General features: G+C 44.9%; 1 protein-coding gene across 1 annotated transcript in view; it reads right to left on the minus strand.

Annotated features, from left to right (window-relative positions):
* The window catches only part of LOC141106311 (uncharacterized), a 225,141-nt gene that overhangs the window by 27,470 nt on the left and 180,081 nt on the right, over positions 1-17,590 (minus strand). The window contains exon 6 of the mRNA XM_073596983.1: positions 8,948-8,986. Within this exon, the coding sequence (XP_073453084.1) occupies positions 8,948-8,986 (39 nt within the window). The remainder of the gene's footprint in view (positions 1-8,947; positions 8,987-17,590) is intronic.

Raw genomic sequence — 17,590 nt, forward strand, 5'->3', positions numbered from 1 at the left:
TATGAACTGCACCTCACTGAGTCACCTGCCTGAAAGTGTCTTTGAACACGTACTCCAGGAATGGCCTACTGTCAGGTATAGGCTTGGCTGGACTACAATGCAGTGGATATATATTTTATGAACTGCACCTCACTGAGTCACCTGCCTGAAAGTGTCTTTGAACACGTACTCCAGGAATGGCCTACAGTCAGGTATAGGCTTAGCTGCACTACAATGCAGTGCATATATATTTTATGAACTGCACCTCAATGAGTCACCTGCCTGAAAGTGTCTTTGAACATGTACTCCAGGAATGGCCTACTGTCAGGTATAGGCTTGGCTGCACTACAATGCAGTGGATATATATTTTATGAACTGCACCTCACTGAGTCATCTGCCTGAAAGTGTCTTTGAACACGTACTCCAGGAATGGCCTACAGTCAGGTATAGGCTTGGCTGCACTACAATGCAGTGGATATATATTTTATGAACTGCACCTCACTGAGTCATCTGCCTGAAAGTGTCTTTGAACACGTACTCCAGGAATGGCCTACAGTCAGGTATAGGCTTGGCTGCACTACAATGCAGTGGATATATATTTTATGAACTGCACCTCACTGAGTCACCTGCCTGAAAGTGTCTTTGAACATGTACACCAGGAATGGCCTACAGTCACGTATAGGCTTGGCTGCACTACAATGCAGTGGATATATATTTTATGAACTGCACCTCACTGAGTCACCTGCCTGAAAGTGTCTTTGAACACGTACTCCAGGAATGGCCTACAGTCAGGTATAGGCTTGGCTAGACTATATATATATATACAAGCCTGTATAAATATATGAAATACACTGCAGCTAACTGAATCAACTGACTGCCTGAAGTATATTAGAAACAGTACAGCAGAAACGGTCTGCAGTGGGATCTAGCTAAACTGGATACAGTGGATATATCTATATATATATAGATATATATCTATATATAGATATATATCTATATTTAGATATATAGATATATATCTATATAGATATATCTATATAGATATATAGATGTATATATATCAGTATGACTGTATATATATCTATATAGATATATATCTATATATATATATGAAATACACTGCAGCTAACTGAATCAACTGACTGCTTGAAGTATATTAGAAACAATACAGCAGGAACGGTCTGCAGTGAGATCTAGCTAAACTGGATACAGTGGATATATATATATAGCAGTCTGACAGTATATGAAATACACTGCAGCTAACTGAATCAACTGCCTGCCTGAAGTAGATTAGAAACAGTACAGCATGAACGGTCTGCAGTGAGATCTAGCTAAACTGGATCAACTGCCTGCCTGAAGTAGATTATAAATAGTACAGCAGGAACGGTCTGCAGTGAGATCTAGCTAAATGAATAAACTGCCTGCTCAATGTAAATGAAATGACACACTCTCTCTCTCTCTATAACACCAGCAACACACTACACAGGGCTGACGTGCAGGCGGCCTTATATAGTGTGGGGCGTGTATTTAACCCCCTGAGCCATATTTGGCCAAAGGCACCATGCCTTTGGCCAATTATGGCTCTGTTTGCTTACGGCACTGTGATTGGCCAAAGCATGCGGGTCATAGTGCATGCTTGGCCAATCATCAACCAGCAAAGCACTGCGATGGCGCAGTGCATTATGGGCCGTGACGTGCCGCTCGAATTTGTCGATTGAACAGCCAATGTTCGAGTCAAACTCATGTTCGACTCGAACAGTCAGCCCATGCCTAGACAGGGGCCACCAAAAGCTGCTCAACTGAGGGATGGGCAGCACAGCAAAACCCAACAGGCCCAGATTACAAGCAGGTCCAGAAGTGATCGATAGCTTCAGAAAGGTACTTGTACTGTAGTTGACATTAACAAAAGTGTCAAAAGAAGCCAAGGTGTCAGCTTTGCAAATCTGAGAAACAGATGCCTGATACTGAAAAGCAATCAAAAAAGAATAAAAAACATTGGTACACTCGGGATAATATCTAATTATAGCAACCGACTCACCGAAACCAATAGGTGGTGTTACTGGAGCCTATAATCAATAGACAGGGAAGAGGGGATGAAAGCACAAGGCAGTACCTATCAAAGGGGCTCCAAAAAGGAACAAGCTGCTGTATCTCTTAGAAAAATTCAAGTTTATTGAAATGTATTAATCACAAAATATGAAAAAAGTCACCATACCTTCAACACACATAAATAATTCAGTTGACATTACCAAAAGTGTCAACAGAAGCCAAGGTGGCAGCTTTGCAAATCTGAAATATTGATGCCTGATACTGAAAAGCCCAAGCAGTACTAACAATTATGGTAGAGTGTGGTATCCTCTGCAATACAGGAGCAAAAGACGGGGAGCCTTCAGGAAGCACAAAAAAAGGAATCCAATTTCTGAAAGGAAGCAGTAGCAGAGAGATAAATGTTCACAGCAGGCACTACATCCAGGATGTGCAGGGAAATGTCCTTACAATATGTTAGAGCAGGACATTAAAAGGAAGGAAAATATCTAGATTAAGGTGGAAAGCAGGGGGGTACCACCGGGCCTCCTGTAGGGGGCCTAGGACACACAGGGGGGCCCGGAAAGCTGAGGGATTAGTGTGGCGAGAAGGGAAGACAATTACAGAATGATGCACTGTCTGCTTCTCTCCATCCAGCAGCTGAAACATTTCTGCCCCTTTCCCTCCATCCGGCTTTCAACTGTCCATCATTCTATAATTGTCCTCCCATCCCATCGCACCAATCCCCCATGTGTGCTGTCCACATCCGATTCCGGGGATGTCCCCAGGTCCCCCTTAATCCCCCAGTAGCACTGCCAGCTTCCCTCTCTCCCCAGCTACTGCTGGTACACAGGATGGATGGAGAGTGGGGGAAGAGGCTGCTAAATATGTACAGTAACTTACTGGCCCCTTCCTTTCCTGAACTGGACACAGTGAACGATCGCTACCGACAACTCCTGTGTCAGTTCAAAACTTGAGCAGAGTAAACTGTGTTTACTCTGCTTCAGTTTAGTTTTTATGAATGAACAGGAGCCTCTGTGTCCTGCTCATTCATCTTCAGTGCAACTGAGGCTACAGAGAACGGAATTGAAGAATCTCTGTTCTCAATTCCTTTCTCCATTTCAAAGGAGAGATGTCAGAGGTCTGTTAAGAGCACCCCTACCCCCTCAATGACGTTGTAAAAAAAAAAAATAAATTGTAAAAAAAAACCTTAAAAAATATGAAGGGTTCATTCACACAGGTTCCCTGGTCCATACAATGTGAATGAGCGGTTTGTTGAAGCTGCCTGTTATTCTACAAAGAACTGTATGAACTCAGCCTCACATCCTAATTTAATAAGTGTGTAGGTGTCAGTGAGAGGCCCTAAATACACTGTCTGTGTTTGGGGCCATACACCTGCACCCACATGCCTGTCAAATTAGGACCTGCGGCTAGGTTTGTACAGCTGCTGTGTCCCCATAACATTACATGCCTGCACACAGTAATAGCCACATTTAAAGAAAAAGAAAAAAAAAACACTACTGATTCACACTGTACAGGCCACAGCACCTATGTGAATGAGCCCCAGTGCCACATTTGCACACACAACTTTATTTATTAACTCAATGCCGTTTTTGCTTCTTTTTTTTTTTTTTAAACTAAAAGGACAAACAGGAAAAAGAAAGGTCTTGCATTGTGGTAAGTGGTATATATCAAGCGAGCTATTCATACATATTGTCACCCATAGAGAAACAAGGTTGAGGCGTGTAAAACAGAAGGGAAACAAAATGTAAAAAAAACAATGCATATCCGCAATTAAACAATGAAGTATGATTCAGTGCCTCTGTATTACCACTAACTTCAAACTCGCTCAAGTGCGCATCAGTAGCAAGAGGGAAAAGAAAAAAAAAAAGGGTAGGGAGATTAGGTAGAGCCAAGGGGGCTAAAGAGGGTGGAGATAAGGAAAGAAGGAGAGGTTAGAGGGAGATAAAAGGTAAGAGAGAAGAAGACATCCACCCGGCCCTGAGTCTCCGCACTGCCCGGAGATATCAACCATATGTTCAGCTGAGCTTGGGAGCTTCCAGCATATGCCACAACTCCCATCCTTGGTTGTGTTTATCGAGGGTATTGTTTAGGGAGGCTGTCAGATATTCCATCCGCTTGACGTCTCTGATCCTGGTATGCAGTTCAGAGAGGGGGGTTCCCTCTTTTTCCATTTCAGTGCTATCAAGAATCGCCCGGCCGTTAGCACTTGGGCCAAGAGTTTTTTGGAGGATTTGGAGAAGGAAGGAGGGGGGCTTATGTGGAACAGTTTAGGGTCGAGTGGCACCCAGGAATCGAAGATGGAGTGGAGAAGAGAGTGTACTATCTGCCAGTAAGGGATGATCAGTGGGCAGGTCCAGTAGATATGATACAGCGTCCCCACCTCTTTGTGACAGTGCCAGCAACAGTGATCGGCAGAGGGGTATATAGAATGGAGCAGGTCAGGGGTTTTGTACCAGTGAAGTAGGATCCTGTATTGATTTTCTTTGTATAACGTACATACAGAGGTCTTAGAGGCCTGTGACCAAATAAGCTGCCATGTCTTCAAGGGTATGTCCTCACCCAGGGCCTGCTCCCATTTGCGCATATAGGCATGCCGAGGTCCAGTTGATGACATATCTGTAATCAGGAGTTGATAGGTGCGCGATATCATACCTTTAGGGGACGAGCCCTCTAAGCAGATTTTCTCAAACTCGGTTAAGGGGGAGAATTATTGATTCGATACAAAAGACTGTGCAAAGTGGCGGATTTGTAGGTAACTAAAGAAGGCCTGTCTGAGTAGATCAAAGGCATCTTTCAGATCCTGGAAGGACCTTAAAGTTCTGGTTCTGGTATCCACCAATTGACTGTACCGAAACAAGGCCTTATCCATCCAGAAATGAGACATCTGTGAGGTCAAGCTGTCCGGGACGCTGGGAGTGAACAGAAAGGAAGTGACCGGGGAAGCAGTGGAGGTGAGCGGGTACATCGATTTAGCGCGTCACCACAGCGTTCGTACAAGCGCTATTGGCCCTAGCAGTTGGGACTTACCGAGAGTCACATCTGTACTCCATAGCATGGAGTTTGGATGAGTAGGGGCTAGCCACAACTTTTCAATTTGAGTCCATCTATTGTATGCATGGAGAGTACACCAGGAAGCGATTGAGCATAGCTGGGCAGCTAAATAGTACTTGGCTATGTTGGGAAATGCGAGGCCTCCTTAGCCGTGGGGGGCGTATAGTATTGATCTAGCAATCCGGTGCCTCTTGTAGTTCCAGAAAAAATTTTAGCAGGTCGCCTTGGAGGGTCCTCAAGTGTGCGGCTGGAATAGGAATAGGGAGTGTCTCGAAGAGGTAAAGGAGTTTGGGTAGGATCGCCATCTTAATGGTCTCCAGACGACCATAGAGATATAACTTTAGGGTTTTCCATTTAGCTAGGGAGGCCCTGATGGATGTGCATAGTTGAGGGAAGTTGGCCTTATATAGAGCTTCGAAGGAGGGTGTAAGGTGGACACTGAGATATTTTAGGGTGGATGTCTTCTATGAGTAGTTAAATGATTGGGAGAGGGCAGACAGTTTTGAGGGGTCATATTGAGGGGGAGGGCTTCAGTCTTGGAGCTGTTAATTTTGTAGCCTGAAAGGGCGCTGTATCGATCTAATGCTACATGTAGGTTCGGGAGGGAAATATGGGGTTGGGTTAGTGTGAGCAGGACATCATCCGCAAATAAGAAAATCTTAAAGTCCCTAATACGGACTGGGATGCCATGAATATTTGGGTTTTGTCTAATATGGGCTGCAAGGGGTTCGATACATAGGGCATAGAGGAGAGGGGAGAGTGGGCAGCCCTGTCGGGTACCGTTAGTGATAGGTAGGGTAGAGGAGGAGGCAAACTGAGTCTTGACTAGGGTCAAGGGAGATGAGTATATATGGGTGATGGCTTGAAGGAAGGGATCCTTTATACCGGCTCAACGAAGGGTAGCAAAGAGGAAGAGCCAGCCCAGCCTATCAAAGGCCTTTTCCGTGTCCAAGCTTAGAAGCTATGCCTCAGACTTGTTCCTGTTTGCTACCTCCACGAGATCAATAAATCCCCTGGTATTGAGGTGGGTGTGACTGGCAGCCTGAGGAGATGGCCGCACTGTGACCAAGCTCCGGCTCCACAGGATCTAATAGGCATCCATTAGCGACGGCAAGACACTGAAATCATCGCCCGACACAAGATGTAGAGTCAGAGAGGCAAGGGAACCATGAGAGGGAAAAGGAAGGAACGTGAAGGTCCCTGTAGACTGACTGATTTCTACAGCTTAGCGGCGCTCGTCTCCCTCAGGATGGCGCCGAAGCGACGGCTTCCTCACAGAGAAGAGCGGGGATGTCTGCAGCAGCGCGGAACACCGCACAACAGCATGAACCTTCTGCCACAGATAATGGAAACCGATCCCCACAATCCACATTTAATAGCCCTGTGAAACAAAGACGGAAGCTAACAGCAGAGGAAGACACAGTAAGTGATGCCTCCGTTGTTAATGACACTCTAGCTGATGGTAATGGCTTCAGTGAAAAGCTGGATGCCTTCCCTACAATGGGACAGCCTATCTTAGACTTTGCTCTAAAAGATATGCTTATAACCCTGCGTGGAGCATTGCAGCATGACATGTCTAACTTCATGAGGCACACTAACAGGGAAATAGAAGCGATAGGTGACAGAGTGGATCACTTAGAGAACAAAATGAGTGATTTTACTTCAGCGCATAATGAGGTAGTAGATGCCCATGATGGTCTGGCGGAAGAAGTCCGCAACCTGAAAATCAAAATGGCGGACATCGAAGATCGTTCCCGCCGGAACAATGTGAAATTTAGAGGCATTCCAGAATCAGTCCCCCCTGGGGAACTCCGTCCCTATCTGCAGAAAATGATAGCGGAACTTCTCCCAGCAACTAAATCCCACAAATTGGCGATAGCTAGGGCTCACCGCCTGCTGAAGCCATCCTACCTACCTGAACGCGTTCCAAGAGATGTGATAGCTAGGATCCACTATTTTCATATTAAGGACCAGCTCATGTACTTCTCCCGCAAATGCGACTCCTTACCGGAAGCTTATTTTGGAGTATCGCTATATATAGATCTATCGCAGGCAACTATTCAGGCCCACAAAAATCTCCTCACCATTCCCAAAATCTTGAGGAATAACAATATTATCTACAAATGGAAATTCCCTACGAAGCTGTCCATTGAAAAGAACAACAAAACCTGGCTAATAACCACACTGGACTAAGGTCTGGAGTTGGTGAAATCTTGGGGTCTCCTTACACAAGATGAAGATTACATCTCGGACCCCACGACGCCTTCTTGATTGTTCAGATTCGTGCCAATTTCACTTCCGCACAACAACGGCCCTTGATTACCTGCCATCACATTGCATACTAAGATCCTGCTCGGTTGAACATTTTACCCCCTTTTGAATATGTGTACAGGAGACCTCTGTACCCAACAACCTCCCTCTCATCATAAAGTATGGGGCTTCATCAATGTAAATTTCCAATTCCTTTTTCTCATTTTGTTTCTTTTAAGTTTATGTTACCAAGTTTGCTTTACCTCATACCTGCAACATATATATATACGGAAGAAAAATCATTAGTCTGCATTACACCTATCTTCAATGGTACTTAAGTTATTATCATTGAACACAAAAGGTCCTAAAAAGGCACTTTGGAAGGAAGCAGATCATCATCACTGCGATATATTATGTGTACAAGAATCTCACTTCCTGTCTGCAAAACCTCCCAGCTGTACCCACAAACACTTCCCCCATGTTTACCAAGCTAATTTCAAGAAAAATAAAGAGGAGTTATGATAGCAGTAAAAGATTCGCTATCTTTCAAATTACATACTTCGGTGACAGATGAAGAAGGTAGATTTATTATCCTCTTTGCAGAAATCAATGGAGTGCTATACACCCTCATCAATATCTACGCTCCCAACAAGCACCAAATAAGGTTCATCAGACGGATCTTGGCCAAAGCTCGCTTAATCCAAAAAGGCCACCTTTTACTTTGTGGTGATTTTAACATTCCCATGGACCCCGACATGGATACTACCACCAGAATTTCGTCGAGGAAACCCGGTCTTAAACAATTTCTGATGCAGGAAAACCTACATGACTCGTGGCGTTATCATCATACCACAGAAAGAGACTATACTTTTTTCTCCCATCCCCACAACACTTACTCAAGAATTGAGACAGATCGAACTCTTCTCCATAAGGTAACAGGGATACATATTTACAACATCACATGGTCCGATCATGCCCCTATTTCGCTAGAAATCACAGAGGAGGGCACTGGTAAACATACGTCGTTATGGAGAAATAACACCTACATATTGTCTCACCCAGAATGTGTTAGGGAGTTGGGGACACAATTGGAGGAATTCTTCTCATTCAACACAGAATCCTCTAGTAGTATCTTCAATCTCTGGTGTACGCATAAGGCCTTTGTTAGGGGAGTGCTAATTCAGATGGCCTCCAGGGGAAGGAAAAAGAGGAATTTACGAATTTCCAATCTTCTGGCTGCTATAGCCTCTGTGGAAGCTCAGCACAAACAATCTCCCCATCATACCTTAATGTCCGGCCTTGTAATCCTTAGAGAGGAACTTAGAATAGCTTTGATTTCTGAACATGAAAAGTATATCAAGGGCCACAAACTTACAGCCTACTCACAAAATAATAAAGCAGGGAAAAGAATGGCCAAACAATTAAAACAAAAAAAAGCTAGGGAAAAAAATTACCCGATTGTGTCACCCCAAAACAGGTAATTACGCCCTTGATCCTTCGGACATAGCCCAAACATTCAGGGATTATTATGCAGCACTGTACAATCTAAAAAAAGACCATGACACCCCTCAACCCAACACTGAGGTAATATCCAAATTCCTTAAAAACATACATTTACCTGTACTTGATGAGGCCTCACTGAACCACCTTAACCGCCCTATAGAAAAGCAAGAAATTATAAATGTTATTACATCTCTTCCACTGGGAAAATCACCGGGAATGGATGGACTCTCCTCCGAATACTACAGAGCCCTTAATTCAATTTTAAACCCTTATTTGGTTGAACTATACAACCAAGCTATCCTCACAGGTCACTTCCCAAAGGAAATGTTAGAAGCTGTTATTGTGACTCTCCTTAAACCTGGAAAAGAGCCAGACCATCCACAAAATTTCAGGCCCATATCGCTTCTAAATTCTGATTTAAAAATATATTCGAAACTGTTAGCTAACAGACTCTTGGATTTAACTCCACTCCTACTAGGGCCGGAGCAGGTAGGGTTTGTGAGGGGTAGGCAGGCCCCAGATGGAACACGAAGAATGATCAACCTAATACAACACGCTGAGACTTGTCGAGTGCCTTCTCTCCTCCTTGCTTTGGATGCAGAGAAGACATTCGACAGAGTTCATTGGGAATATTTGTTGCATGTGCTAACTAAATTCGGGCTGTCTGGGTCCATATTTTCCGCCATTATTACATTATACAAAAATCCTTCAGCGAGAGTCTATGTCGACGGTACTTTGGATCATTTGATCTTTCAAATGGAACAAGGCAGGGGTGCCGCCTCTCTCCAATCATATTTTCCCTTGCCATCGAACCCTTTGCTGAAGCCATCAGGAGTGACCCTCAGATTCAGGGCCTACGAATAGGCCGCAATGAACACAAAATAGGCCTGTTCGCGGACGATATCATTTTGTCTCTAGCAAATCCCCTCAGTTCCCTACATAGAACCATAGAACCCAGCAACTAATTGAGGAATTTGGGAAAGCCTCCTACTACAAGATCAATTCCAATAAGTGTCAAATACTGGCCATGGGACTGTCTCAAAGGCAAATAAATCAAATAAAAAGTGAGTTCTCATATACATTTGAAGCTAAATCAATCAAATCTTTAGGCATCCAGCTTACTTATCCCACTGGCCTGCTCTATGAAACCAACTTTAATCCCCTTTTGTCAGACATCTCTGAAGATAAAAATTGGCTAAAACCAACTGAGGACAAACTATGGGTTGACATGGAAATGAGCAGTATGAAATATCAGGATGCACTTGCTATTTTATCAGCTTCTCTTATGTCCCCCCAAGTACTCTCTTTTGTTCGCCACCCACAATTGTAGCCACTTTGAAAGCATGGCGCACTTTACTCTCCCGCAAAAAATACACAGAACAAATTAAATATCCCGGTTAAAACATATGAATGGCTAATTAAAGATTTTTCAGCGAGAGACTACCTTAAACGAGAAATAAACTTCACAAATACTTTACACCTCAGCAGCCTACCTACTGATACTTATAAGTCAATGCAGATTAGACACTATCATTCAACTACCAAGTGTATGGAATGCATATAAATTCCAAGCTCTATTTTGGATTTCCTTCAAGGGAAGTCGAACAAATCGACCCGTGGAATTTCTTTCTTCTATCACTCTCTATCAGGCCCCTTATTGGTGACTAAAACTCCAAATGGGAAAAAGATATGCAGAAAGAATTCTCCCTACAACAATGGCTGAAAGCTATACAAATGAGCTTTAGTTTGACTGCTTGTGTGGAGCATTGGGAACATTTTCAAAAAATATATACTTGATTTGATTGTAGCCGTATTAGTGCAATTGTGACAGAGAAAATTGAGTACTGTCCGTGATACTTTTTTTATTTGCACTAACATACAATTTTTCAGGACAAGCTTTTGGGGTATGTCCCCTTCTTCAAGGTCCAAGCAGTACTGCTTGGACCTTGAAGAAGGGGACATACCCCGAAAGCTTGTCCTGAAAAATTGTATGTTAGTGCAAATAAAAAAAGTATCACGGACAGTACTCAATTTTCTCTGTCAAAAAATATATCATAGGTGGAATTTAACACCATACAGATTATCAAAAATATTTAAGGATTCCTCGAAATATTTCTGGAGAAATTGTAACTGTATAGGGAACATATTCCATATTCTATGGAGCTGCCCACAAATAGTGTCCTTCTGGGAAATAATAGCTAGAATCATCAGCGAAATCACAGGCCAGAATAAATCACTTACCCCAGAGCTAGCACTACTTAACATAGGCCTTGATACCTACTCTTTCACAGTTAAAACAGTGATCGCTCATGTATTATTTGCAGCTAGGACGGCTTTAGCGAGTAAATGGAAAACTTCTGACCTCCCATCCAGAAGAGAAATATGCACAAGGATCAATATACAATGTCAATACGAAAAATTACTGGCACTTAAAAAACTTAAAGCACCCCAATTTATGATAAAATGGCAAGCTTGGTTCCTTCACCCAGAAGCAGCTTAAGACCCTAAAAGTTAATACTATAGTAGCTGCAGCTTAATATTGGTCTCACGACTTATATACTGAATACTGTTATACCTGATTGAAGCATTGGTAACTATCTTTTGTTTTTACTTATTATTTATATATTTTGATTTTTATTTATTTATTTATTTTTTCTCCCCTTTGTTCAGATTCTGTTGTTAGTGTTCCACATACTTATATCTTTCACTTTTATACTCACATTACAGAATTCAGCCTTCGAGTAATATGTTATGCTCTTGTATCTTGAAGCTGGATATCCCACTCACAGTTTGATCCCGTTAGGGGTGAGGGGAAGTGCTTCTGCTACCACTATTTAAGATATAGAGGCGTAGTTGCTACAAGTTATGTTGTGTTAAACTTAACATGCTATATGTTTAAATGTTGGTTCACTAAATACTGTCAGCGACTTTACATGGTTGTGTATGTAGAGTTCATGCATATCTTGCTATTCTATCTTTATTGTACTTATATACAAAATTTCAATAAAAAACATTTGAAAGAAAAGCAGGCTTCAGAGCCGAGATCCCCAGACTCCGGTCTGCAATATCCACCCCAAAATGGGGTGGATGTGCAGCAAGATGGATGCCCCAGCAGACGTCCTATGACGAAACGTATAGGGCGGGACTTATCCACATCTTGCGTCACCTCCAGAGAGACGAGTACAAGTCGATCACCGCGGACTGCTTATTATATGCTTACCAGTATCTTTAAAAATGTGAGTACAATCTTAACATATGGCACAATAAAAGTTTTTAAATGGGAAAAAAAAAGAAAAATCTCCTGGTATTGTCCCCAGCCTGTTGAAGGAGAATAAACCTCACTTGATCCTTATGGATCAGTAATGGCATGAAGTTATTTAACCTGTTTGCTAGGAATTTAGTAAAAAAAATTAAGTCTGTATTCAGGAGCGCAATCGGCCTGTAGTTATAGCACAGTGTATGGTCATTTTCTGGTTTGGGGATCATTGTAAGGAAAGAGGTCTGCATATCTCTCGGAATGGGTGTGTTGGCCATGAAGGAGTTGAACAGTGGGGTGAAATAAAGGAGTTAAGACTGGCAAGGGCGGAGAGGGAGAGAGCGGGAAGGACGCAGTCTGCTAGATAGGAGTGGATAGCTTGGGCTAGAGTAGGAGAGGGGGGATTATGTGGAACACTCGATTCATTATATAGAGTGGAATAATAGTCATGAAATAGTTGGGCGATTTTAGGGGGGTGGGATTGAAGGGTGTCGTTTGCGTCTTTAATAGAGGTGGGTGAAGTAGCAGCTGCCCGCTCGTGGAGTTGTCTCGCTAAAAAGGGTGTGGTGTTTATTAGCTTTGTCATAATAGGTTTGGCGCAGACGGAGAAGGGCTTTCTCCGTCTTTCCCAATTCTAAATCCCGTAAACTAGCCCTAGTGCTCACCAATACCCTAAGCATACGCAGGGAGGGGGAGGACAGCAATCGTGTCTCCAGTTGTAGGAGCTGATCTAACAGCAACTGTCTGGTTTTATTAGTATTACGTTTTAGGGCAGTGGAGAGTGATATGCACTGACCACGGAAGACCGCTTTGTGTCCTTCCCATAAGGAAGCGGGAGAAACCTCAGAAGAGCTGTTTTCAGCAAAGTATAACTTCAAAGTTTGCTGCAGTTCCGCTTTGGAGGGATCATGCTTAAGCAGGAACTCGTTTAGATGCTAGTGACAGACTCAGAATGATCCTGGTGAGAGTGCTAGGGAAAGTTTGATCGGTGCGTGATCCGACCAAGAAATTTGCGTAGATGTCCGATCCTGTAAAGGCTCTCAAAGTTGGGGCATTAACAAAAAAATAGCCTAGACGTGAATGGGATTTGTGGGGATGAGAGTAGAAGGTAAATTGCTTAGCCGATGGGTACGTGGTGCGCCAGGCGTCAAATAGGGCATGTTTCCTAGTTAATTGGCGAAAAAGGCTGGATTTCTTATCAGCCGCTAGGGAAGCTTTTCCAGGACCCATAGAAAGCCTATCCATGCCCGGGGAGTCGGTCAGGTTAAAATCTCCTCCTATGACCAGATACTGGTGGGGAGCCACAAATGAGCGTTTATATACTTTGGATAAAAAGGAGTTCTGGTTGACATTCAGAGCATAGATATTGCATAGAGTGAGGTTTGCACCCTTCCAGGAGTCCCGGAGAATGAGATAATGGCCCAGAGGGTCTGCATGCAGGGATTGCAATTGGAAGGGGGATCCCTGTCTAAAAAGGATCGCTACACCTGCCCGTTTACGTGGGTTGAGGGCGAGATATATTTGGGGAAAGTGTTTGAGGGCAAATGCCATAGTGCCTGATTTAGCAAGATGTGTCTCCTGGATAAAGATAATGTCCGCCGTGGACCGTTTAAACTCATGTAGGGCTAGACTGCGCTTAACATTGGAGTTAAGGCCTTTCACATTTAATGACAGTATGCCAATCATGGTGGATACAGAAGTATGAGACGCGTCCGCTTACCCATCCAAGTAGTCATTGGCCAAAAGGTCAGGACATCCACCTGTTGCTTCTCAAGGGTGATCTTGAATTGGAGGATCAGGGCTGAGCAGCCGGGGCCCACGTCCCAGAAGTGGGGGGGGCGTCCAGAAGAGTAAGAAGTAGAAGAAAAAGAGGAGGGGGAAGCCGAGGAAAGGAGAAGAGGAGAGGGTAAAAAACAGTAAACACAAAATCATAAAACATAAATTCAAATACTGTTAACATCCCACAGTATAACCCACCTAAAAAAGGTGGCAGGTTGGGACTCTCTGAAGGGCCCCCCCGATGGGGATGGTTAAAAGAAACCCATCGGGAGATGACAAATAAAACAGTACTATCAGGCAGGACGCCATTCGGAGAGCCCATGGGGGAGGAGGTTGCATGACCAAGGAAGAAACGATGCGCTCCCGGGCCTGCCTGCCTATGTACTTAGAAATAAACCTACACTTAGCCTACGTTCATAACTGTAACTGTATCTGTAACCCAAGTACATTTTAGCGAGCCAACCGCTTGGGAGTAGATGGGAGGGGGTGGGGTGAAAGGATCTCAAAATTTAACATAGGCAAGTCCCCTGATCTGGCACCCCTCTAGAGGGGCACTGGGGAAGGGGAAGGTATCTTCTGTAGTAAATTGACCTCTAGGGGGTAGGAACAAACAAATGTAAATGTAGATGAAAATGTAACCAGGCCTTATCTAGGGACCCCAAATTGGGGAATTTCAAGTAAACCAGTCATCAGGCCATCAAAGGTAAAGTGTTCACTCAGGAAGCAAAGAGTTTATGCATACGGGAGGGTGTTCAAGTCCCAGAGGGGCAGGTCCCCGGGCACTTTCTTCTGGTGACCTGGATCCAGGGGGCTGGACATGGTGGGGGGGCTGGTAGTCGGTCCCAGCCGGGGGTAGGCAGTACTGGAATGTTCAGGTCTCTGCAGAAGGACTAGAGTTCTTCCGGGTACCGTAGTGTGGTGGACCTCCTGTCTCTCTTCACCGTAAGACTAAAGGAGAAGCCCCAGTGGTAGCGGAAATCGTGTTCCCTAAGTAGGGTCAGGAGCAGTTGTAGAGAGCATCTTGCTGGAGAGTAATCCATGACAGATCTGGGAAGAGCTGAATGGGGGCGCCATCAAAGTCAATAGTGCGCATATTGCAAGCTTTTCTCGTGATTTCCTCTTTGAGCATGTAGTTGTGGACTCTGCATATCACATCTCGGGGTCTAAACCCTGTCCCACGAGGGCGGAGGGCACGATGGGCCCGGTCTAGTTTAACTTTTTGGTGTTCTGGATGGCCCAGGACATTGTTGAAGATTACTTGTAGGGTAACAGGCAGGTCTTCGTCTTGAGTCACCTCAGGGAGGCCTCGGACCCTGATATTGTTGTGCCTGCCCCTACTGTCCAGGTCCTCAAGGTGGCGGTGAAAGTCTCGGAGAGTGGATGCTTGTGAGGCGAGTTGGGAGTGTATTTGGGAGATTTCGAGCTTGATGTCACCACCATCTTCCTCTAGTGATGAAACATGTAGGTTCGGGAGGGAAATATGCGGTTGGGTTAGTGTGAGCAGGACATCATCCGCAAATAAGGAAATCTTAAAGTTCCTAATACGGACTGGGATGCCATGAATATTTGGGTTTTGTCTAATATGGGCTGCAAGGGGTTCGATACATAGGGCATAGAGGACAGGGGAGAGCGGGCAGCCCTGTCGGGTACCGTTAGTCTGTAGTAACCTGTGCAGGGGTGCCCCATGCAGGGGCTGCACCGACTGCATGCATAGGGTAGTCTCCCAGGGGTGGTGGATAGGGATTTGGCAGTTTGTGTTTTGCCTTTGCGGAGATGCCTTGTGCTTGTCCCAGGTGGGAATGAGTCCCTAGATGTCCCAGGGCTTGTGGGAGCTGAGGGTATGCTGCGGTGTGGGGTAGTTTCCTCTGGCGTGGGGAAGACGAGGGTGCTCTGTCTTTGCGCACCTGGGATCGCTGTGGCAGGGAACATGGATCCCATTCAGGGGTGAGGGAGTCCCAGGATGTGGATGGTTGGATATTCTGGGCTGGCGTGGAAGGTGTGGGCTCCACGAGACAGGGGGGAATGGCTGGGAGAGGCTGTCCAGGAGATGGTCGCTGTTGGGAGTGGGGGGGCCCCGACATGAGGGCGGAGAGGGGAGCCCGAGGTGTGTGCAGCCGTGGTGCTGCCCTCTGAGCCATGCCTGTGATTCCAAGCTCCTGGAGAGATGAATGCAGGAGAGGCATCTGTGGGGGACAGGGCCAGCGCCAAACGGGGGGGAGCGGCTGGGAGAGGCTATTTATGAGATGGCCGCCGGTGGGAGCAGGGACCCCGACCTGAGAGCGGGAGGGGGAGCCTGAAGTGTATGCCACTATTAGGTTCCTCTTTGAGCCATATCTGTGACTCCCGGCGATGTAATTGCAGGAGAGGTGGTTGCGGAGGACGAGGCCGGCACCATCTTGGCCGCATGATGTCCCGCCGGAGCTTCCTGGCTGAAATACTCCGTGATGAGCGGCGGAGGAGCGGGAGGACCTGGTGCTGAGTCCCTGGGGCTTGGGTTCTTTGTTCTTTTTTGGTTTGCCCATGTTGGTACAGGCAATGGGTGCTTTTTTAGGGCAGAGCAGGCAGGCCAGGTGAGGAGATTCAGCGCTGTGCGTCCATTCTTTCTGCCATCCAAGCCACGCCCCTGCCGTTTTTGTTTTTAGAATTAGAGGGAATTTTATACATTATGCTATGTTTGTGTCCACTAATAATGATTTTTGGGAAAATAAAGTTTTGATATTTTCAGGGGAGGGGGGGGGGGTGTGGCCCTGTCAGCTAGGCTGTATGGGGCACTGTGATTTCTAATGGCAGCCCTGAAAACCACCGTTGGAGCCCCAATGCCACATTTTAGAAATGATAGAAGGGTTTGGCGCTGTTCCTATTTAGTTTCCTACCTCCATATAGGTTACTAGATTAAAATAAATTCTTAGGTGCACCGTGCATATATCAAATATTAAATACAAATTAACAATATGAATTCCCAAGTATACCGTGCATGTGTCAATTAAATATTCTGTTGCAATATTGTGCAATCATAGGTGATACATAGACATAACTTAAATGCTTACATAGTAATATTGCTAGGGAGGGAAGAAAGGGGGGGGAGGGGGGGGAGGAGGAAAAGGGGGGGGAAAGGGAGAAGGGAGTGAGATAGGGAGGTGGGGAGGGGTGTAGGAAATCTGTTCCTAAGGAAAATTACAATAACAAAATAAAGTGCAAATGTGCTGGTGCAATCCAAAAGGCAACAGTGACAAGATAAAAGTGCAAACGTGCTTCAAAATTCTTTAGTAAGTCTCTTGTGTCATATTCTTGTGCTGTGGTGATAATCCTTCACTTATAATATCTCTTTGCTCTAAAAGTGCAGCCACTCACCAGATCACTTCACCCCTGCGGGGGTAGTAGGCAGTTACAGTTTTATCGCCACTGTACAGCGATCGCTGGCGGGCTCAGGATCGTGGTATATCATATATAAAAAGAGAGGGAGTGCCCATAGCGTAAAATTGCTTTAAAAAAGTTTTATTACACAAAATGAAAGGGTACTCACACTTTTACGGTAAAAATCAAGCGAAATGGTAAAAACGTCAAAACCGTCATTAATATCCTTCAGCGCTGGTACAGGAGGTGATGTTTGGGAAGCACAGATTAGGCCACGCCCTACGCGTTTCGTCGTTAGGACGTCTACGGGAGCGTGACCTGTGTTGTGTCTTCCCATCCTTATATAGTGTGTGTGGTGTCCCCTTGTTA

Source organism: Aquarana catesbeiana, linkage group LG08 (assembly GCF_042186555.1).
Source record: "Aquarana catesbeiana isolate 2022-GZ linkage group LG08, ASM4218655v1, whole genome shotgun sequence".
NCBI classification, from domain to species: Eukaryota; Metazoa; Chordata; class Amphibia; order Anura; family Ranidae; genus Aquarana; species Aquarana catesbeiana.